Source organism: Mytilus californianus, unplaced genomic scaffold, assembly GCF_021869535.1.
Source record: "Mytilus californianus isolate M0D057914Y unplaced genomic scaffold, xbMytCali1.0.p SCAF_1, whole genome shotgun sequence".
Classification (NCBI taxonomy): domain Eukaryota; kingdom Metazoa; phylum Mollusca; class Bivalvia; order Mytilida; family Mytilidae; genus Mytilus; species Mytilus californianus.
Window position 1 is genome coordinate 11,761,166 of NW_026262581.1, and position 23,678 is coordinate 11,784,843.

Consider the following 23,678-nt stretch of genomic DNA (forward strand, 5'->3'; position numbering starts at 1 on the left):
TCTTTCTACTGATGGTCTTACTATTTAGAATCCTTTAGCTGGCCTCTTACCATGCTGACAAAATACTCTTGATTTCAATTTATTTTGTGATGAGACATCATGAAACCTGCTAGGAGTGTTGTTTCTGATTTTTATACGACCGCAATTGCGGTCGTATATTGGTATGACGTTGGCGTCGTCCAAAGACACATTGGTTTTCGCACTCTAACTTTAGTTTAAGTAAATGGATCTCTATGAAATTTTACCATAAGGTTCAATACCACAAAAGGAAGGTTGGGATTGATTTTTGGGGTTATGGTACCGACAGTTATGGAATTAGGGGCCAAAAATAAGCATTTTTGTAACTTCAAGACATAACTTGTGTGTTAGTGTATGGATCTCTCTGACATTATACCAAAAGGTTCCATATCACAAAGGGCATGCTGGAATTGATTTTGGGGGTAATTGCCGCAAAATTTTAGGAATTAGGGGCCAATAAAGGGGCAAAAAACAAGCATTTTTCTAGTATCATGACAAAAACTTGTGTGTTAGTGTATGAATCTTTCTAAAATTGTACTACAAGGTTCCATATCACAAACGGAAAGCTGGAATTGAGTTTGGGGGTAATTGCCCAAAACATTTAGGAAAAAGGGGCCAAAAATAAGCATTTTTCTAGTTTCCAGACAATAACGTGTTCAAGTGTATGGATCTCTCTGAAATTGTACTGCAAGGTACCATACCTCAAAGGGAAGGCTGGGATTGATTTTTGGGGTAATTGCCTCAAAATTTTAGGAATTAGGGGCCAAAAAGGGTAAAAAAACAAGCATTTTTCTAGTTTCATGACAATAACTTGTGTGTAAGTGTATGGATCTTTATGAAATTGTACTACAAGGTTCCATATCACAAAGGGAAAGCATGGTTTGAGTTTTGGGGTAATTGCCTTAAATATTTAGGAATTTGAGGCCAAAAAGGGGCCAAAAAACAAGCATTTTTCTAGTTTCCAGACAATAACTTGTGTTCAAGTGTATGGATCTCTCTGAAATTGTACTGCAAGGTACCATACGACAAAGGGAAGGCTATGATTGAGTTGGGGGTGATGAATCATAAGTGGGTTCAAAAAATTGGGGGGGGGGGGGGGATTTTTTTTACCCTTTTTTTTCTTTAAAATTTTCCATTTTAAATTGATTATTTCTGATTTATATATAAAAGCAAATAATAATGATATGGTTTGAATAGGTAAATTAAAAAAATTTAAGTTCTTAGACCACATTAATTCTGTGTCAGAAACCTATGCTGTGTCAAATATTTAATCACAATCTAAATTCAGTGCTGTATCAAGCTTGAATGTTGTGTCCATACTTGCCCCAACTGTTCAGGGTTCGACCTCTGCGGTCGTATCAAGCTGCGCCCAGCGAAGCATTTTATTTGTTTTCTTGAGAGGCTGTCGCTGGCAGTATCCAACCAACAGCCGTAACTTCCTGTAGTGATGTCATCCTGTTGGTAGCTGCAATGTTATTTTATCACAATTAAAGAAAGACATATGCATATTACCGTAATCACATGACATGAAAGGGAATATGATGTCAAGACTGCCATAAATGTGTCAAACATCATTTAAGGATAATTTTAATCATAGCTTAATGAAGTAACAAATTTAATTTGTTGAAAATTACATTTGTTCATGTACACTTGTTTCCTTTGAAATAATATTACTTGGTTAATGTCATAAACTATATTTTTTCTATTTCAGGTTTTAGAAGGTAATCCACAGACTCCTATGAATTGTAAAACAATCCTGCAAAGAATAAAAGATGATAATCTAAAGGATATAAGGTAATGTCTATGTATGGATTGACATACAAAAACAAATATTTAGTAAATAATAAATCAAATTGAATAATGTAGATTTGAATATAAAAATATACAGATCAATTTCAATCTCTGTAGACTTTACAATTTCTTATGTAATTTAAGCACAGTAGGTGCTAATGCCAATGAAATATTGTTTCTTAACACTTCATTATAATTTTGATGGGTATTTTTATTTATTTGCTTATTAAGGAGTCTGTTGTTGGGGATTTGTGTGGACTGTTGTACTGTCCAATATTTTTGGTAATTCCTGCTACCCCTTTATATGTATAATACATGGTGTCTAAATTCATTTTCATGATTTTGGCAAATTACGATAACCTTTTGAACATAGTAATGTTTCCCTATTAGGTCAGTATGAAGATAATCATCTGAATCAATCTATTTGAAATTTACCACCAGAACTAGCTTGAAGACTCAACATATTGAAATGGGATATATTTGATAAATATCCAATTTCAGTATGTTGGGTCTTCAATATCAAAAGAAAAGTACACATAGATATGATCAAAATCATTCGACAGGATAAACAGTCTGCCACATACCATGGAGTTAACCAAAACTGCTGAGCGGAACACTGTTTATTTTTCCATTCTAGACTACATAATAGAAGTTGAATGACATCTTGAAGGGGAGATAATTGACATGACATATTCATTTAATTTGATTTATGTAAGCTCATCTTCTCTGTAACTGTCCTCAGGATTTAAATGAAACATTACAAAAGGTCCTTCGTTGATTGAAGGTGTACATAAAAATGAACCTTTTCAATATCTTGGAGAGAATACAGTTGAACTTGAGCATTAATTAGTTATTTGATTGAAAATGAGATCACAAATCATAAACCAAAGAACAAGGATGTGAACAACTAAGTCATGATATGTTTTTGACCTCTTTTAAAAATGCAAGATGGTTTTCTATCAAAATTTAATACAAAGGTAGTAATTCCCGTCACATCTTGGGAGGAAAAATTGAACTTGCTGACCAACATCTTTAAGGGGAGATAATATGATCCAGGATATCATTTAATGAGATTGCTCACAGAAGTTTTATGCCATTATTATTATTAAAGCAGTAAGTATTCCTGAAGACATCAACTTGAAACATGTATTTATGTTTTCTTATTTCAGTGGTTCAGTACCATTAGCATGTTTAAACTCCTGTCTGGATACTAACTCAAGAGGCAAAGACAGTGTATTTTATAAAGTATATGGAAGGTCAGACGTTTATGGATTACGAGTAAGTAAAAATTGATTTAGATTCTTTTTTACAGAATATATAATAAGTGTAGTAAAATGAAGCATCACATATTTCTGAATACCGTCAAAAGTTGTGTATAGTCCATATGCATAATCTGCACTCCTTATATAATTTGCCATGAGAATTTATGAAAAAAAACATTCAGCACTTGCAGAAAAGACTGATGAAACTTCAGTAAATTTAATGTTGTATATGTTCACTTACTTTTAATTTATCTAATTATACTTTATTTACATTTTCTTACAAGTTTTTGAACTTATAGTACAAGAAAATTTCATTTGTTTAATTATGATTATAGTACAAGAAAATTTCATTTGTTTAATTATTATTCACCCTTTCTGTGTATTCTTTTTCAGAGTGATTTACCAGAAGGTTCTGAAATAATCAGTGTAAAAGAAGAAGATGAAGATATACAGATTACAGACAGTACATTTCCAGATCAGAAAAAAGAAAATTGTAAGATTATGCTTTTACCACCAATGGTGTGGAAATGGTCATATTTGCCAGTCTTGACCAATTTAAAATACAAATGACTGAAATGAAACAGATTTTAAATTTATCATGACCAGACATTTTCAATACTTTTTGTCAGAAAGTGCTATTTTTGGTTATCAATAACTAAATTCTGCAATGAAACTGCCACTTGGTATATTGTAATCAACAGTACCAGCTGAGTTACTGTTTTAATGTCCAAACATTGTAATAGTTGTCTATGTAAAAATAAGGAGACGTGGTATGATTGCCAATGAGACAACTATCCACCAAAGTTCAAATGAAGTGGATGTAAGCAATTATAGGCAACCATACGGCCTTCAACAATGAGAAAAACCCATACCATATAGTCGGCTATAAAAGGCCCTGACATGAAAAATAGGAAACAATTCAATTGAGAAAACTAGCGGCCTAATTTATAACAATACAATTTATGAAAAACAAATATGACAGACATGGAACAAATGACAACCACTGAACTGCAGGCTCCGGACTTGAGACAGGCACATATAGAATGTGGCTTGGTTAGACTAGTTTGCTGGTGCCAAACTCTCTCCCTAACCTGGGACAGTGGTGTAACAGTACAAAATAAGAACAAACTATAAAAATCAGTTGAAAAGGGCTGAACTCATCAGATCGATACAAAGCAGAAAACATCTAACGAAAACACAGACCGGACGTGACAGCATATCTATACATCCCACAACAAAAAAGACACTAAGTAAAGATCTGAGAGTACTCACAGTTACTGACAGCTAGTTCAAAGCCAATAACAACTAACAAAAAAATCATGTATCTAAGAATAGAATATCAATCAGTACACATCCAACATCCAATGAAGTTAGTTTAAAGACCTCATTAACAGTCAGAGAAAAACATGACCTTGTGTAACGCCAAAATATAGGTATTGACATATTGCAGTACCATAAATGTGCATATGTGTATAACAATCATTTTACTGATAACAAAATTAATATTTATACCAATAAAAACAATATTCAAAGATATAATAACAGTGTTGAATTGGTAACCTTTTAGAATAAGTTTCTTTAGTGAAGATTTAAAAAAAAAAATGCTTTAGTAATGTGTAAATATGAACATTGTTAACTTTATATTTTTATTCAGTGGTATATGTCAAATTACCCATTGGTATAACAACTATACCACTGAAAGATGAAGAAGAAAATGAAGAGGATGATGATGTTGGTGAAATGGATCTACCCCCTCAAATTAATGGAGAGAACAAAAATAACACAGAAACCACAAATTTGCGACGTAGCATAAGACAATCATTAAGACAGAAGAAGAAGAAACTAGAATATCCAAGGATTATCATCAAACCCATTCAACCTCCTCCTAAAGAAGGTAAGTTTTATATTTCACATCTTATTTATTGTAGGGAGTTTCCTAACATGTATATAGTGAATGCAATTGGTGGGAAGATAATTAATTTGACCCCATCAGGGATCTCCATGACCTTTTTTATTATGGCGCACCGTCATCGTTAAATTATCTTCCGCCATCGTCAAAGGATCCCTGCCATTGTTAAAATTTGTTTTCATTTTGCTAGCTGCATCCATTTTTATAAGCCCGTCAAAATTTTGACGGGACGTATTGTGGTATACAAATGTCCGGCGTCCGTCTGTCTGTCCGTCTGTCCGGCGTCCACAAGTGGCACCGTAACTTGAGAATGACTTATCCAAATTTTATGAAACTTAACATAGTTGTTTCTTATGATGGTCAAATGATCTGTATACATTTTGGTGAAAATAAGATGAAAGCTTTTTGAGTTACAGGACTTTGTAACTAAAACAGGGGGGTGTTTTTTTTCACGTCGCTCTGTATCTCAAAAACGATTTATGATTATTGCTTAAAACTTTACACACTTCTTAGTTATATTAATCTAAAGATCTGTATACTTTTTGGTGATGATTCAAAATTTTATTTTAGAGTTATTGAGTTTTTTGTAAAAAAAAGGGGGGGGGGGGGGTTTCACTTGTCACGCCATATCTCAAAAACAATTTATGATTATTGCTTAAAACTTTACCAACTTCTTAATTATATTAATCTAAAGATCTGTATACTTTTTGGTGATGATTCAAAATTTTATTTTAGAGTTATATCACTTGTTGCGCCGTATCTCAGAAACGATTTATGATATTATTGCATAAAACCTCACACACAAAACAACGGGTGTATCATGCGCTTGTGGCGCAGCTGTTTATTCTTAGCTATTATAAACAATTGTATGTAATTGCATAATCCTTATTGTATTATAATCTAAAGGATCCTCTTGATTACAGTTGTAAAACCCTGAGGGATATCCGCCTTAAGATCGCTAATCACTTGTACAGGTAGATCAACACATCTGACAGGAGAACACTTTATCAAGATAGACAAGTCAATTGTATTTGGTTTGCAGTTGTTTTAGCATTGGCACATCTCATTTCCATGGAGATTGTTTAGCCCTGTACCTTCAGTCATGACACATTGACTTTGAATATTTGCACAACTGTTAAAGTATTGCTATTTTAATTTCAACATTTGCATTATCAAAATAACAAATAGGCGAGACATATCTCTGTATTAACAGTTTATATATTGACTCATGCAATCAGCATCCCCCTTTTTAAATGAGTACAAAATAAGATGTAAAACAGAACATAATTTCATACCAAATAACACAAGTACAGCAATTATCAATATTACTGAATCACTTTACAATTTTACAAGTAAATAGAATACATGAATATTAACTGCAACTTGATAATATGAAGAAATTGCGTATCTTAATTCCGAATTCATTTCGTAGCTTACAATCAAATGAATACATCCAGTTACATTCAGAATCTAAAGATGTATGTTGCATAGTCTATTACTATGAAAGTCATTAAAACCATTTTAAGTTGTAAAAGTTTGCCCTCGAAATCTTTATTCAATGTTTTACAAAACAGGTATGAAACTTCTTCAGGGTTCTCGTTAAAACGCATATACGCATCCTGGACGCATGAAAATCGAGCTGGACTCGTCATTTTTGAAACCCCTGAGTCCCTGGGACGCGTCCGCATTGTATCGCCTGAGTCCCAAACACATCCTTTTGCCTTAGAGATTCATGATCTCCGACTTTGTTGACAAGAAACTGAACCGGGAGTCGACGTTGAAAAATTAACGTGATGCGTAGATCAATATTTTTGCATAAAATAGATTGTAGAACAGTGAAGATATAAAAAATTTACGGTTAAAAATAATTTTACTCTTAACATTTTCTCGTATTGTGCATGTTAAACATCGCGATCGTAAACAAAGGTGAAAAATGTTTTGAAATTGAAACAGATCGGATTAAAAAATGATTAAGCAAAATCAGTATCATGAACAGTGTTCACATTAGATTTGCTTGTTTTTATTAAAGACTATAATAATTATAATGATAAAAACATCAAAGTGATTATTAACTCAGTTATAAGATAACAAGTCCCTTATTTAATATAATTAAAATTAATTAATAATAATGAACTGGGTACTAGCTTGTCTAACAAAATGACATCAGTATCACAATGAGTCAGTCAAAGTTAAAGTCCTTCTTCAAAAGGAAACCTGATGACATTGAATCATCAGTTCCAAGTAAAAGACCAAGAGTCAATGATCCACTACACCAAGAATTGATAGACATAGGAAGAAGTCTGTTATATATGTTGTAATGAAAAAAAACTATTAAGAGATCATAAATTTTATTGATATAATAAAAACTACCAATCCAACACGCGTCGTTTTAGTTTTAATTCGTCATATTTCATTAAGACATCCTGGACTCATCAAAATTTAGTGGGACTCACCATTTCTAAAAGTGATGAGTCCCAGGACTCACCATGAAAAATTCCTAGTGAGAACCCTGTTCTTGTTGTTGATGCTGCAAATCGTCAATACCAGTTCATGAGATTGACTTCTGAATTTGACAGTGAAAAAAAGATCCGCCCGATTTTTAAGTCCTAAACAATTACCAAAATAGCAAGAAAAAGACTTGGGACCTTAAGTATAGTTTGTGGCCATTCTTGACTAAACAGGAGCCATGCAGGCTTGACATTGAAATAGTTACAAATGACAATTAATGAAAATATTGGTTATTCTATAATGAAATAAATATAGTAAGCAATATATCAGTCTGTTCACCATTCCTTACATAAAAATTGAGGATTGAAATACTTTCGATCACGACACGGGGTAGACACAGGGTTTTGTCATGGTGAAAGTTCCTCCATAGTTAAATTTTCATCCGTGGAGATCCCTGCCTATATTATTATTAAAACTTGTTACTTTTCATGATCATTTTCAACAAAAGATACATAGTTTATGGAATCATTTCTTTAGTTATCAACCAATATCATTCACACTGATGTGTACAGGAAGTTGTTTGAAACTCCTTATATATATATGAGTTATTTGACCTGATACAATAGATTTGTTCAACAGGATTGTATTTGAAAATTTCCTGTTCACTATGATTCTATTGGTACAGTGGATATAAGTGACTAAAAATCGTACAAGAATGATATATTGTCTGTGAATGTATATGTTAGAGTGAAATCAAATGTAATATAGAGAATTAGCTGTCTCCAATGCATTCCTAAATTTCAATTTATAGAGAAAAAAGAAGAACCAAAGGAAGAAATTATAATTGATGTTACTGATGATATACCACAACAGAATGGTAATCAAAACTCAGAAGACTCGGAAACAGATAGCTCACAATCTCAGAGACCACAGACAATGAGGGAAATTTTAGCTGGTATTCCTGGTTTTAGTATGAGGGTAGCGTATTATTTGTATTACTTTTGTAGCTCATTTAGCTTGCATGACCATTGCGAATTATTTCCAGTACAAAGACATTCTTTGTTTATGCGTATTTGTCCATTTATTCCGTTGTAAACTTAGGTGATGACATCTTCTCTTTCAAGGATTTAGTTCCTCCTCTAGCCTATATATTATTAATGTGTTTGCTGTGTGGTATTGTACGAATAAAAAAATTTAGTAATAAAAACTGCTGTATAAACTAAATACTTTGATGTCATTTTTTTAATTATTTTACACTAAAAATTGTAAATGAAGAAAACATATTATTAAACTAATTCCAATGTACATGACACAAATTTTCAGTAAAAGACAATTATTTCAGTTACTACCAATGTTTTAAAAATAAGAATAGGTACGAAGCTTATTTATGATTAATATATTATCTAAATTTTCTTCCAGCCAAGGAAAAGAACAAAGAAATTAAGCCATGCTGCTCAAATTGCCCAAACAAAAGAAGGTTGTATAGACTTAGAAACTCCTGATTCGATCCTTGTAACAACAAATCTTAGGGTAGGTTACTCAGCTTAGCTGAAGAAAGGAAGAATATAGTCTCAATACTAGGCTGGAGAAAACTGCTTGACACATTACATGTCATTCCTTGCTTTTATACGACCGCAAAATTTTCGGTCGTATATTGGTATGATGTTGGCGTCGTCATCGTCGTCCGAAGACACATTGGTTTTCGCACTCTAACTTTAGTTTAAGTGAATGGATCTCTATGAAATTTTACCATAAGGTTCAATACCACAAAAGGAAGGTTGGGATTGATTTTGGGGGTTATTGTACCAACAGTTAAGGAAAAAGGGGCCAAAAATAAGCATTTTTGTAACTTCCAGACATAACTTGTGTGTTAGTGTATGGATCTCTCTGACATTGTACCACAAGGTTCCATATCACAAAGGGAATGCTGGGATTGATTTTGGGGGATAATTGCCTCAAAATTTTAGGAATTAGGGGCAAAAAACAAGCATTTTTCTAGTTTCATGATAAATAACTTGTGTGCAAGTGTATGGATCTTTCTGAAATTGTACTACAAGGTTCCATATCACAAAGGGAAAGCTGGAATTGAGTTTGGGGGTAATTGCACTAAAACGTTTAGGAATAAGGGGCCAAAAATAAGCATTTTTCTAGTTTCCAGACAATAACTTGTGTTCAAGTGTATGGATCTCTCTGAAATTGTACTGCAAGGTACAAAACCACAAAGAGAAGGCTGGGATTGATTTTGGGGGTAATTGCCTCAAAATTTAAGGAATAAGGGGCCAAAAAGGGGCAAAACAAGCATTTTTATACGACCGCAAAAATTGAAAATTTTTTGGTCGTATATTGGTATGACGTTGGCGTCGTCGTCGTCGTCCGGCGTCGTCCGAAGACACATTGGTTTTCGCACTCTAACTTTAGTTTAAGTGAATGGATCTCCATGAAATTTTACCATAAGGTTCAATACCACGAAAGGAAGGTTGGGATTGATTTTGGGGGTTATGGTACCAACAGTTATGGAATTAGGGGCCAAAAAGGGGCCAAAAATAAGCATTTTTGTAACTTCCAGACAATAACTTGTGTGTAAGTGTATGGATCTCTCTGACATTGTACCACAAGGTTCCATACCACAAAGGGAAGGATGTAATTGATTTTGGGGGTAATTGCCTCAAAATTTTAGGAATTAGGGGCCAAAAAAGGGGCAAAAACAAGCATTTTTCTAGTTTCATGACAATAACTTGTGTGTAAGTGTTTGGATATTTCTGAAATTGTACTACATGGTTCCATATCACAAAGGGAAAGCTGATATTGAGTTTGGGGGTAATTGCCCTAAACGTTTAGGAATTGGGGGCCAAAAAGGGGCCAAAAATAAGCATTTTTTTAGTTTCCAGACAATAACTTGTGTTCAAGTGTATGGATCTCTCTGAAATTGTACTGCAAGGTACCATACCTCAAAGGGAAGGCTGGGATTGAGTTTGGGGGTGATGAATCATAAGGGGATTCAAAAAATTTGGGGGGGGGGGGATTTTTTTTTTCTTATTTTTTTCCTTTTTTTTTTCTTTTAAAATTTTCCATTTTAAGTTGGTTATTTCTGATTTATATTTAAAAGCAAATAATAATGATATGGTAGGAGATACACACCAAACAGGATGTGTAAATTATTATATAATAAGTATTGTGCAATAGCAAGAAATTTTCAATTGCACAGTATTGCACAATAGCAAGAAATCTTCAATTGCACAGTATTGCGCAATAGCAAGAAATCTTCAATTGCACAGTATTTCGCAATAGCAAGAAATATCCAATAGCACAATATTGCGCAATAGCAAGAAATTGTCAATTGTACAGTATTGCGCAATAGCAAGAAATATTCAATTGCACAGTATTGTGCAAAAGAAGATACTTCGTATAAATTGCTTATTTCTTGATCAATTTCAATGGGGTTTTATTCTTGAATTCTTGGGGTTCTCTAATATGCTGAATCTAACCGTGTATTAAGTTTTTGGATTTTGGGCCCCGTTTTTAAATTGGTCCACATTGAGGTCCAAAGGGTCCAAAATTTAACTTTGTTTGATTTCATCAAAAATTGAATTATTGGGGTTCTTTGATATGCCGAATCTAACCGTGTATTTAGATTCTTAATTTTTGGTTCCGTTTTCAAATTGGTCTACATTAAGGTCAAAAGGGTCCAAAATTAAACTTAGTTTGATTTTAACAAAAATTGAATTTTTAGGGTTCTTTGATATGCTGAATCTAAACATGTATTTAGATTTTTGATTATGGGCCCAGTTTTCAAGTTGGTCCAAATCGGGGTCCAAAATTAAACTTTGTTTGATTTCAACAAAAATTGAATATATGGGGTTCTTTGATATGCTGAATCTAACCATGTATTTAGATTTTTGATTTTTGGGCCCCGTTATCAACTTTGTCCACATTGAGGTCAAAAGGGTCTAAAATAAAACTTTGTTTGATTTCATCAAAAATTGAATTCTTGGGGTTCTTTGATATGCTGAATCTAACCATGTATTTAGATTTTGGATATTGGACCATAATAGGTGAATGTCCAATTTAAATTTTTTAAGTTCTTAGACCACATTCATTCTGTGTCAGAAACCTATGCTGTGTCAAATATTTAATCACAATCGAAATTCAGAGCTGTATCAAGCTTGAATGTTGTGTCCATACTTGCCCCAACTGTTCAGGGTTCGACCTCTGCGGTCGTATCAAGCTGCGCCCTGCGGAGCATTTTATTCTAGTTTCCGGACAATAACTTGTGTGTAAGTGTATGTATCTTAATGAAATTGTACTACAAGGTTCCATATCACAAAGGGAAAGCTGGGTTTGAGTTTGGGGGTAATTGCCCTAAATGTTTAGGAATTTGGGGCCAAAAAGGGGCCTAAAAACAAGCATTTTTCTAGTTTCCAGACTATAACTTGTGTTCAAGTGTATGGATCTCTCTGAAATTGTACTGCAAGGTACCTGCCACAAAGGGAAGGCTGGGATTGAGTTTGGGGGTGATGAATTATAAGGGGGTTCAAAAAATTTGGGGGAGGGATTTTTTTTCCCTTTTTTTCCCTTGTATGCCTTTTTGAAATTTTAGGATTTTGTTGAAATTTTTGGCAGAATGCTAGATTTTTATGTGAAGCTGCACTCAGTGGTGACCAAATTGTAAGACAATTTCAGGGGTAAAAAGAAATGCTTCTGTCTCTTAGTCATTTTGTTACAATAGGCAAAAATGATAAAAGTCACAAAATTACCTCAAAAATTGCCAATCAAAAAGATGACAAAGTACTATCAACAAAACAATAATAACAAACAATCTTACTAAGAATGAAAGTTTTCAGACCTTTGGTTTAAAATGAGTTGTTTTCACAAGGAGTCAACCAGCTGCAATAGACCCTTAATGGTTAAAGTCCAATAACTCATTCAAAAATTGTCAAATAAGAAGATGGTACATTTTGTAAAGTAATCATAATGGCAAACAATCCTACCAAGTATGAAAACTTTCAGGCTTATGGCTTGAGACTCTAACCCTGTGTTGTACCACATATAATGATAAACAAAGCATTTTAATTTTAGGTTTCATAATTAGTTATCACTATTTCTCCTATGGTAAACTTCTCTTTGCGTGACTTATTTTGTTGTCATTACATGAGTGCACACTGGCTCCTTTGTAGACCACATCTCAAATAGCTGAAAGTAGATAAGGTAGTCGTCCTTTGCTTGTATTTTTTTACCCTACAAATAGCATGTTATCTCAAGTTTCTTTAAAATTGCAACGTAGCCCAACCAAATTAACAAATGTGGTATCACATATTCCTATCATATTCCTTTCAGTGTGACACGTTAAATATTTCTTATGTGTGAAATATGCCACAACCATAAGATAATTCATTTCCACAGCAACTCCAAATCACAATTTCTTGGTATTTTGCACAACACTTTTTCAAATTGGGCTATACAATGTGACCATTTACTCATGCATTTTCCTTTTGTCTAATTTATAAATAAATCATCTTAGATTAATAATATTCCTGACCCACTTCAAACCATAGCTACTTAACCTTGTTGTTTATCTTTTTTGTATTTTTATTATCTTATAAGCTTACTTTAAATATGAAATGTATTTTAAATCTTTTTTATGTTTCAGACTTTGATTGATCGACATACCTTTGATTTGTTACCACCAAATTACCAGTACAAATTACTTCAACTGTTACCTGAATGTGATAGATGTATAGGCAAAGACAGTGGAATGAGGTAGATACCAGTTAAAGTAATTTCATCCCTTACAATGTAACTTTACACTGAATAGCCAGTGATTTTGTTACTTCAATCATATTCCTTTTCCTAGATACAGATTGATAAAAATTATAAGTATTTAATTAGCTGAAAGAACTTATGCAAGAAAAATACACCATAACCATAAAAATGCATGTAGAGAATAACCATAGTGCATGGAAAACTTTTTACGATCTCTAAAGAACAAGAGAGACAAACTTTTAAAATGATAGAAAACTTATATGGGAGTAAGATATAACCAGCCTAATTAAGCTTATTCAACTACTTTATGGCCCCACTGTGGCGGAGGGGGCATTAAGGTTTACCATTGTCCGCCTGTACGTACATACAGAAATTGGTTTCCGTTCTCCAACATACTTTCCCTTGACCTTAAATGTTATGAAACACAAAGCTTATTACCACCAAACACACAACAAGTTCAAATTTGAGTGGTGTCACTTTTATCATTCTGGAGTTATGTCCCTCTATAAAGGAAAAAAATGCTGAAGTTGTCATTTTCACACACTAACTTTACTTTGCTTGAACCAAATGTTCTGAAACTTAAATACAATGCTTAATACCACCAAACACAGATCAAGTTCAAATTTGGGTGGCGTCATTTTCATGGTTCTGGAGTTAAGTCCCTTTATACAGGAACAAAATGCTGAATTTATTGTTTTCCCACTCTTTTTATTTACTTTGCCTCATCCAAATGTTATTAAACTTATAAACAATGCTTAATACCACCAAACACAGGTCAAGTTCGATTTTGTGTGGCATCATTTTCACCGTTCTCAAGTTATGTCCCTTTATTAATGGGAAAATTGCTGAATTTGCCGTATATTTACAAGCAGGTGCATCTGTGTCCAATGGACACATTCTTCTTTTATTGAAATAGACATAAGTCTAATAGTTTAATTTAATTGAATTACCATTTTGAAGAAAACTGTTTGAGAAGTGTATGATTTATGTGATAAACAACAGTTTTTGTTGCATTTTAAAAAAAATGATAATTATAGGTTTCATAACGAGTGAGAATTGGATACTGCTTTATATCAACTTGATTTATTTAATTTCAACATAATAATAAACAAGCCTTTGAGGAGTTTATCATTACTATTTATATGGAATAATGAGAGTTTATATCAAGCAATATCAAATTCTCAGGAGTTGTTAAACACATTCCTCTTATAGTCAACACTCTCATTGTGTTGAATAAAAAATTCCGCGAATCCTTGATCTAGCCTTTTGCACATACTAGTATGACGTCATATGAACTGTTCCAGTGTCAAACTTTAACATCAGACATTTAAAACTTTTTGTACGCTTTGGAATGTAATGAAATATGACAAAAAGGAGATGTGAGAGTGTTTTGTGTATCATTGAAGAAATCATAATTGAAGAAATCACATATGTCGGTTGCATTGGACGAAATGTACATCATCATGAAAAACAATGACCTAACGAATAGCCAATGGTATTACATAGCTACTTTATTTAGATTATAGCAGTTTCATGAAAATACTAATTTTATATTTATATTTCTTTTGTAGGTTAAGTTGTACAGCTTTTAATAATGAATTTTTTGCCAAAGCATGTCAAGAATGGACGCAAAGATTAGCAGATGGTTAGTAAATTTTAAACACTGGTTTTCATTTATTTCACATTTTGAACTGAATATAAGTCAGTGCTAAAGATTCATTAGTAATGAGATAGACATTTTGCCAACATAGTATTTTTTTCAGCTATAATTGGATTATTGACAGATGTCTTGAAATAAAGAGAATAGCAGTTTTACCTGTTTCGCTACCAAAATTCTAAATTAACCTATTCTGAAAAGTTCAAGTATTTGCTTTTAAAAATCTTCAATTCATGAATTTCATTTCAAGAGTTTTAAGATATCAATTATATGGATTTTAATGAGATAACTAATAACATGGAAGGCTTTATTTATACGTGTCCACTCATATAGTGGTTATATAATGCATTGATTTGATTTTCAAATCTGATATATGTGCATCTACTGTCTTAATATAAAATATTCATCAAACATTCTTAACTTGTATGAAAGAGAAAGATAACATAATTGAGCATGAATTTTATAATATTATGATGTACACCACATGATATTTTTCATATCAAGTGCACTGTCACTTTCATGTTGTTGATACTTATTAACAATAATGTACCTACTAAAATTAGCTTATATGACTTTCTTGTTCCTCTGTCTACTCTCTAAGATCAATGATGCATTTCAGGCCATTATGAAGAACAAGTGGGATATATACTTAACACAAATTTGCATGGAATTTTATGATTTGTTTTCTGAAAAACGAAATTCAGAAAATGTTTTAGATTTTTATCATCTGTCCACCATGCACTTGTATGACTTGTATACTGTAAACAATGATGAATTCACTTGATACGTAGATTTTTTATGCCCCCGCAGTAGCATTGTTTTACCCTTGTCCGTCTGTACGTCTGTATGTCCGTACGTCCCAAAATTGGTTTCCGTTCTCATACTTTAGTTTGCCTCAACCAAATGTTATGAAACTTATACACAATGCTTATTACTACAAAACACAGATCAAGTTTTAAATTGTGTGCCGTCACGATAACGGTTCTTGAGTTATGCCCCTTTATAAACATAAAAATTGCTGAGTTTATCGTTTCCGTTCTCTAACTTTAGTTTGCCTCAAATAAATGTTATGAAACTTATTCACAATGCTTATTACCACATAATACAGATCAAGTTCGAAATTGGGTGGCGTCACTTTTACCGTTCTTGAGTTATGCCCCTTAATAAACATAAAAATTGCTGAATTTTTCGTTTCCGTTCTCTAACTTTAGTTTGCCTCAACCAAATGTTATGAAACTTATACACAATGCTTATTACCACATAATACAGATCAAGTTCAAAATTGGGTGGTGTCACTTTTACCGTTCTAGAGTTATGCCCTTTACAAATGGAAAAATTGGTTAATTATTATATCAAAAAGTTATTTAATGATGAGTTTTTATACGACCGCAAAAAAATTTTGTGGTCGTATATTGGTATGACGTTGGCGTCGTCGTCGTCGTCGTCCGGCGTCGTCGTCCGAATACACACTGGTTTTCGCACTCTAACTTTAGTTTAAATGAATTGATCTTTTTGAAATTTGACCATAAGGTTAAATACCACAAAAGGAAGGTTGGGATTGATTTTGGGGGTTATTGTACCAACCATTAAGGAATTAGGGGCCAAAAAGGGGCCAAAAATAAGCATTTTCTAGTTTCCAGACAATAACTGTGGAACAGTGTATGGATCTCTCTGAAATTATACTACAAGTTTCCATACCACAAAGGGATTGTTAGGATTTGCTTTGGGGGGTTATGGCTCAAACCGTTTAGGAATTAGGGGCAAAAAAGGGGGAAAAACAAGGTTGTCCTGGTTAATGGACAAATACTTTAGTACAAAACATAATTTAAAGCAGTGTAAGGGAGATAAATCAAATTCATCATTGAAATTATCTCCCTTACACTGCTTTTAAATTATGTATAAAGTAATGGTTAATGAACAATAAAGATAATTTAAAACAGTGTAAGGGAGGTAATCCAAATACAACGTTTTGGTTACTTCCCTTACACTGCTTTTAAATTATGTTTAAAGAAATGCATATTTATAAAGGAAGACCAGTAAAAATATCTGCAAATGTTGCATCTTTTTTTTTTACAAAAAAATCCATATGAAAGATTTGACACTATATTTTTAATTCTATTATAAAATAGATTAAGTTAGCACTTTGGTAAATTTAAATGGGTAATTATGGTTGCCAACTCCATTGGAAATTTGAATTGAGATTATGACCATATCTTGAGGGAAAGAATTTTTTTGGGGGAAAAAGGGGGGGGATAAAAAGAAATTGTGGGGGGTCAATTTTTTCCTTATTTCAGATTTCAGAAATTAAAAAGAATTATTCTTCAAATATTATTTTTTTTTCAAATTTCAAATATTGAAAAATTTCAAGAAGTAATCTTTAATTGCACAGTATGGTGCATTAGATTTGTAAAATCTTTGATCACATTTATTTATTTGTTATGCCGAATCTTACAGTGTATTTAGATTTTTAATTTTGGGTCCAGTTTTCAAATTGGTCTACATTAAGGTCCAAAGGGTCCAAAATTAAACTTTGTTTGATTTTAGCAAAAATTGAATATATGAGGTTCTTTGATATACTGAATCTAAACATGTATTTAGATTTTTGATTTTTGGCCCAGTTTTCAAGTTGGTCCAAATTGGGGTCCAAAATTAAACTTTGTTTGATTTCAACAAAAATTGAATATATGGGGTTCTTTGATATGCTGAATCAAACCATGTATTTAGATTTTTTATTTGTGGACCCCGTTATCAAATTGGTTCATATTGAGGTCAAAAGGGTCCAAAATTAAACTTTGTTTGATTTCATCTAAAATTGAATTATTGGGGTTCTTTGATATGCCAAATCTAACTGTGTATTTAGATTTTTAATTTTGGGTCCTGTTTTTATACGACCGCAAAAAAATTTTTGTGGTCGTATATTGGTATGACGTTGGCGTCGTCGTCGTTGTCGTCGTCGTCGTCGTCGTCGTCGTCGTCGTCGTCCGGCGTCGTCGTCCGAATACACATTAGTTTTCGCACTCTAACTTTAGTTTAAGTGAATGGATCTCATTGAAATTTTACCATAAGGTTCAATACCACAAAAGGAAGGTGGGGATTGATTTTGGGGGTTATGGTACTAACAGTTAAGGAATTAGGGGCCAAAAGGGGCCAAAAGGGGCCAAAAATAAGCATTTTTGTAACTTCCAGACATAACTTGTGTGTAAGTGTATGGATCTCTCTGACATTGTACCACAATGTTCCATATCACAAAGGGAATGCTGGGATTGATTTTGGGGGTAATTGTCTCCAAATTTTAGGAATTAGGGGCCAAAAAGGGGCAAAAAACAAGCATTTTTCTAGTTTCATGACAATAACTTGCTTGTAAGTGTATGGATCTTTATGAAATTGTACTACAAGGTTCCATTTCACAAAGGGAATACTGGGATTGATTTTTGGGGTAATTTCCTCCAAATATTAGGAATTAGGGGCCAAAAAGGGGCAAAAAACAAGCATTTTTATACGACCGCAAAAAAATTTTGTGGTCGTATATTGGTATGACGTTGGCGTCGTCGTCGTCGTCGTCGTCGTCGTCGTCGTCGTCCGGCGTCGTCGTCGTCCGGCGTCGTCGTCCGAATACATATTGGTTTTCGCACTCTAACTTTAGTTTAAGTGAATGGATCTTTTTGAAATTTGACCATTAGGTTAAATACCACAAAAGGAAGGTTGGGATTGATTTTGGGGGTTATGGTACCAACAGTTAAGGAATTAGGGGCCAAAAAGGGGCCAAAAATGAGCATTTTCTAGTTTCCAGACAATAACTGTGGAACGGTGTATGGATCTCTCTGAAATTATACTACAAGTTTCCATACCACAAAGGGATGGTTAGGATTTGCTTTGGGGGGTTATGGCTCAAACCGTTTAGGAATTAGGGGCAAAAAAGGGGGAAAAACAAGGTTGTCCTGGTTAATGGACAAATACTTTAGTACAAAACATAATTTAAAGCAGTGTAAGGGAGATAAATCAAATACATCATTGAAATTATCTCCCTTACACTGCTTTTAAATTATGTATAAAGTAATGGTTAATGAACAATAAAGATAATCTAAAACAGTGTAAGGGAGGTAATCCAAATACAACGTTTTGGTTACTTCCCTTACACTGCTTTTAAATTATGTTTAAAGAAATGCATATTTATAAAGGAAGACCAGTAAAAATATCTGCAAATGTTTTCATCTTTTTTTTTTACAAAAAAATCCATATGAAAGATTTGACACTTTATTTTTATTAATTCTATTATAAAATAGATTAAGTTAGCACTATGGTAAATTTAAATGGGTAATTATGGTTGCCAACTCCATTGGAAATTTGAATTGAGATTATGACCATATCTTGAGGGAAAGAATTTTTTTGGGGGAAAAAGGGGGGGGGGGGGGGGATAAAAAGAAATTGTGGGGGGGCCAATTTTTTCTCATTTCAGATTTCAGAAATTAAAAAGAATTATTCTTCAAATATTTTTTTTTTTTCAAATTTCAAATATTGAAAAATTTCAAGAAGTAATCTTTAATTGCACAGTATGGCGCATTAGATTTGTAAAATCTTTGATCACATTTATTTATTTGTTATGCCGAATCTAACAGTGTATTTAGATTTTTAATTTTGGGTCCAGTTTTCAAATTGGTCTACATTAATGTCCAAAGGGTCCAAAATTAAACTTTGTTTGATTTTAGCAAAAATTGAATATATGAGGTTCTTTGATATGCTGAATCTAAACATGTATTTAGATTTTTGATTTTTGGCCCAGTTTTCAAGTTGGTCCAAATTGGGGTCCAAAATTAAACTTTGTTTGATTTCAACAAAAATTGAATATATGGGGTTCTTTGATATGCTGAATCTAACCATGTATTTAGATTTTTTATTTGTGGACCCCGTTATCTAATTGGTTCATATTGAGGTCAAATGGGTCCAAAATTAAACTTTGTTTGATTTCATCTAAAATTGAATTATTGGGGTTCTTTGATATTCCAAATCTAACCGTGTATTTAGGTTTTTAATTTTGGGTCCTGTTTTTTAAATTGGTCTACATTGAGTTCCAAAGGGTCCAAAATTAAACTTAGTTTGATTTTAACAAAAATTGAATTCTTGGGGTTCTTTGATTTGCTGAATCTAAACATGTGTTTAGATTTTTGATTATGGGCCCAGTTTTCAAGTTGGTCCAAGATAGGGTCCAGTATTTAAACTTTGTTTGATTTCAACAAAAATTGAATATATGGGGTTCTTTGATATGCTGAATCTAAACATGTATGTAGATTTTTGATTATGGGCCCAGTTTTCAAGTTGGTCCAAATTGGGGTCCAAAATTAAACTTTGTTTGATTTCAACAAAAATTGAATATATGAGGTTCTTTTATATGCTGAATCTAACCATGTATTTAGATTTTTTATTTGTAGGCCCCGCTATCAAATTGGTTCATATTGAGGTCAAAAGGGTCCAAAATTAAACTTTGTTTGATTTCATCGAAAATTGAATTATTGGGGTTCTTTGATATGCCAAATCTAACCATGTTTTTAGATTTTTAATTTGGGTCCCGTTTTTTAAATTGGTCGTCATTGAGGTCCAAACGGTCCAAAATTAAACTTAGTTTGATTTTATCAAAAATTGAATTCTTGGGGTTCTTTGATATGCTGAATCTAAACATGTGTTTAGATTTTTGATTATGGGCCCAGTTTTCAAGTTGGTCCAAGTTGGGGTCCAAAATTAAACTTTTTTTGATTTCAACAAAAATTGAATATATGGGGTTCTTTGATATGCTGAATCTAACCATGAATTTAGATTTTTTATTTGTGGGCCCCGCTATCAAATTGGTTCATATTGAGGTCAAAAGGGTCCAAAATTAAACTTTGTTTGATTTCATCAAAAATTGAATTATTGGGGTTCTTTGATATTCCAAATCTAACCGTGTATTTAGATTTTTAATTTTAAGTCCCGTTTTTTAAATTGGTCTACATTAAGGTCCAAAGGGTCCAAAATTAAACTTAGTTTGATTTTAGCAAAAATTGAATTCTTGGGGTTCTTTGATATGCTGAATCTAAACATGTGTTTAGATTTTTGATTATGGGCCCAGTTTTCAAGTTTGTCCAAGTTGGGGTCCAAAATTAAACTTTGTTTGATTTTAACAAAAATTGAATATATGGGGTTCTTTGATATGCTGAATCTAACCATGTATTTTGATTTTGGACATTGGACCATAATAGGTAAATTAAAAAAATTCAAGTTCTTAGACCACATTCTTTCTGTGTCAGAAACCTATGCTGTGTCAAATATTTAATAACAATCCAAATTCAGAGCTGTATCAAGCTTGAATGTTGTGTCCATACTTGCCCCAACTGTTCAGGGTTCGACCTCTGCGGTCGTATCAAGCTGCGCCCCAGCGAAGCATTTTATTCTAGTTTCATGACAATAACTTGTTTGTAAGTGTATGGATCTTTATGAAATTGTACTACAAGGTTCCATATCACAAAGGGAAGGCTGGGATTGATTTTGGGGGTTTTCACTCAAAATTTTAGTAATTAGGGGCCATAAAAGGGCAAAAAAAACATGCATTTTTCTAGTTTCAGGACAATAACTTGTGTGTAAGTGTATGGATCTTTATGAAATTGTACTGCAAGGTTCCATATCACAAAGGGAAAGCTGGAATTGAGTTTGGGGGTAATTGCCCTAAACGTTTAGGAATTTGGGGCCAAAAAGGGGCCAAAAAACAAGCATTTTTCTAGTTTCCAGACAATAACTTGTGTTCAAGTGTATGAATCTCTCTGAAATTGTAGTGCAAGGTACCATACCACAAAGGGAAAGCTGGGATTGAGTTTGGGGGCGGTGAATCATAAGGGGGTTCAAAAAATTGGGGGGGGGGGGATTTTTTTTTTCCTTTTTTTTCTTTAACATTTTCCATTTTAAATTGGTTATTTCTGATTTATATATAAAAGCAAATAATAATGATATGGTTTGAATAGGCATACATGTGAACCTCCCGACGGGAGTACAATAATCCCGTTTTCAGGGGTCTCCTCCCGACTTCCTGTTGAAGAGGAAAAAATCCCGTGTATGAAATTTTTCATGAATGAAAAATTTCTGCCCAACATATCATCTCAGGCATCTGGTGTAACTGACATTACCTGAAGATATATTTTACCTGTAAATCAATTAACATGCATAATTATATGGCTTCACTTGTCAGCTTGGGTGTCAAACATACTGGTAAGCAACGATTTTTACCTCAGGCTAACTGCCGTTGTGTAACAAAAACTGTGTATTTATTGGGTTACTTCCCTTGATTTATCCTGTTTTAAGTTACTTTCCTTTTAATAATGAAAATTTTTAAAAGAATATAAATAAAATATAAATTGAACAAATAATCATAAAAGGATGGTTATTAAATGATTTTAAATGTCTTAGGACAAATAAAAAAATAATAATTTGAAAATTATTTGAGGATTCTATACTTCCTTTTAAGGCTTAAATTGAAATTTATATAATAACTATGACCCTAACTTTACAGATAGAATGAATTTCTGAGTTTGCAAATAAAAACTATTTGCAAGAGAAAAAAAAAATAAATAAAAACTATTTGCAGACAGCTAAAAAAATGTTCTGGTTGCAATGATTGTTTTATAGAATATGAAGTAAAAAATTTAAAGAACATACTGGAAAAAAACAATGTTAGATTGAACATGTAGAATATAAAGATGGAGAAACTTTATAAGTACAAGGGTACTATAAACATAATAAATTGGATGGAAAGTTGAAGAAAACACACTTTAAAAGACCATTTTTACAGCACACGGTTGCATTTACAACAAAATTAATGTCGATTAAAAACCTCCTGATCTGAGTCCTAATCTCCTGACCAAAATGTCCCAATCTCCTGATCTGAGTTTCACAGTCCATCACATGTATGAATAGGTAAATTGAAAATTTTTAAGTTCTTAGACCACTTTCATTCTGTGTCAGAAACCTATGCTGTGTCAAATATTTAATTACAATCCAAATTCAGTGCTGTATCAAGCTTGAATGTTGTGTCCATACTTGCCCCAACTGTTCAGGGTTCGACCTCTGCGGTCGTATCAAGCTGCGCCCCAGCGGAGCATTTTATTTAAATTGGTCTACATTAAGGTCCAAAGGGTCCAAAATTAAACTAAGTTTGATTTTAACAAAAATTGAATTCTTGGGGTTCTTTGATATGCTGAATCTAAACATGTGTTTAGATTTTTGATTATGGGCCCAGTTTTCAAGTTGGTCCAAGATAGGGTCCAGTATTTAAACTTTGTTTGATTTCAACAAAAATTGAATATATGGGGTTCTTTGATATGCTGAATCTAAACATGTATTTAGATTTTTGATTATGGGCCCAGTTTTCAAGTTGGTCCAAATTGGGGTCCAAAATTAAACTTTTTTTGATTTCAACAAAAATTGAATATTTGAGGTTCTTTGATATGCTGAATCTAACCATGTATTTAGATTTTTTATTTGTGGACCCCGTTATCAAATTGGTTCATATTGAGGTCAAAAGGGTCCAAAATTAAACTTTGTTTGATTTCATCAAAAATTGAATTATTGGGGTTCTTTGATATGCCAAATCTAACCGTGTTTTTATATTTTTAATTTGGGTCCCGTTTTTTAAATTGGTCTTCATTGAGGTCCAAAGGGTCCAAAATGAAACTTAGTTTGATTTTAACAAAAATTGAATTCTTGGGGTTCTTTGATATGCTGAATCTAAACATGTGTTTAGATTTTTGTTATGGGCCCAGTTTTCAAGTTGGTCCAAGTTGGGGTCCAAAATTAAATTTTTTTTTATTTCAAC

The 23,678-nt window shown here is 32.8% G+C and overlaps 1 protein-coding gene and 1 long non-coding RNA gene across 2 annotated transcripts in view; both read left to right on the top strand.

The window, feature by feature from the left end:
- Positions 1–23,678, top strand: part of LOC127700193 (putative Polycomb group protein ASXL2) — a 35,375-nt gene that overhangs the window by 2,801 nt on the left and 8,896 nt on the right. The window contains exons 2-9 of the mRNA XM_052203631.1: positions 1,730–1,812; positions 2,979–3,087; positions 3,465–3,564; positions 4,726–4,965; positions 8,240–8,406; positions 8,848–8,958; positions 13,076–13,185; positions 14,760–14,833. Of these exons, the coding sequence (XP_052059591.1) occupies positions 1,730–1,812; positions 2,979–3,087; positions 3,465–3,564; positions 4,726–4,965; positions 8,240–8,406; positions 8,848–8,958; positions 13,076–13,185; positions 14,760–14,833 (994 nt within the window). The remainder of the gene's footprint in view (positions 1–1,729; positions 1,813–2,978; positions 3,088–3,464; positions 3,565–4,725; positions 4,966–8,239; positions 8,407–8,847; positions 8,959–13,075; positions 13,186–14,759; positions 14,834–23,678) is intronic.
- LOC127702921 (uncharacterized) lies at positions 17,136–22,450 on the top strand. The gene is made up of 2 exons (XR_007982579.1): positions 17,136–17,408; positions 19,571–22,450. It is a non-coding gene; the product is annotated as an uncharacterized LOC127702921 (long non-coding RNA).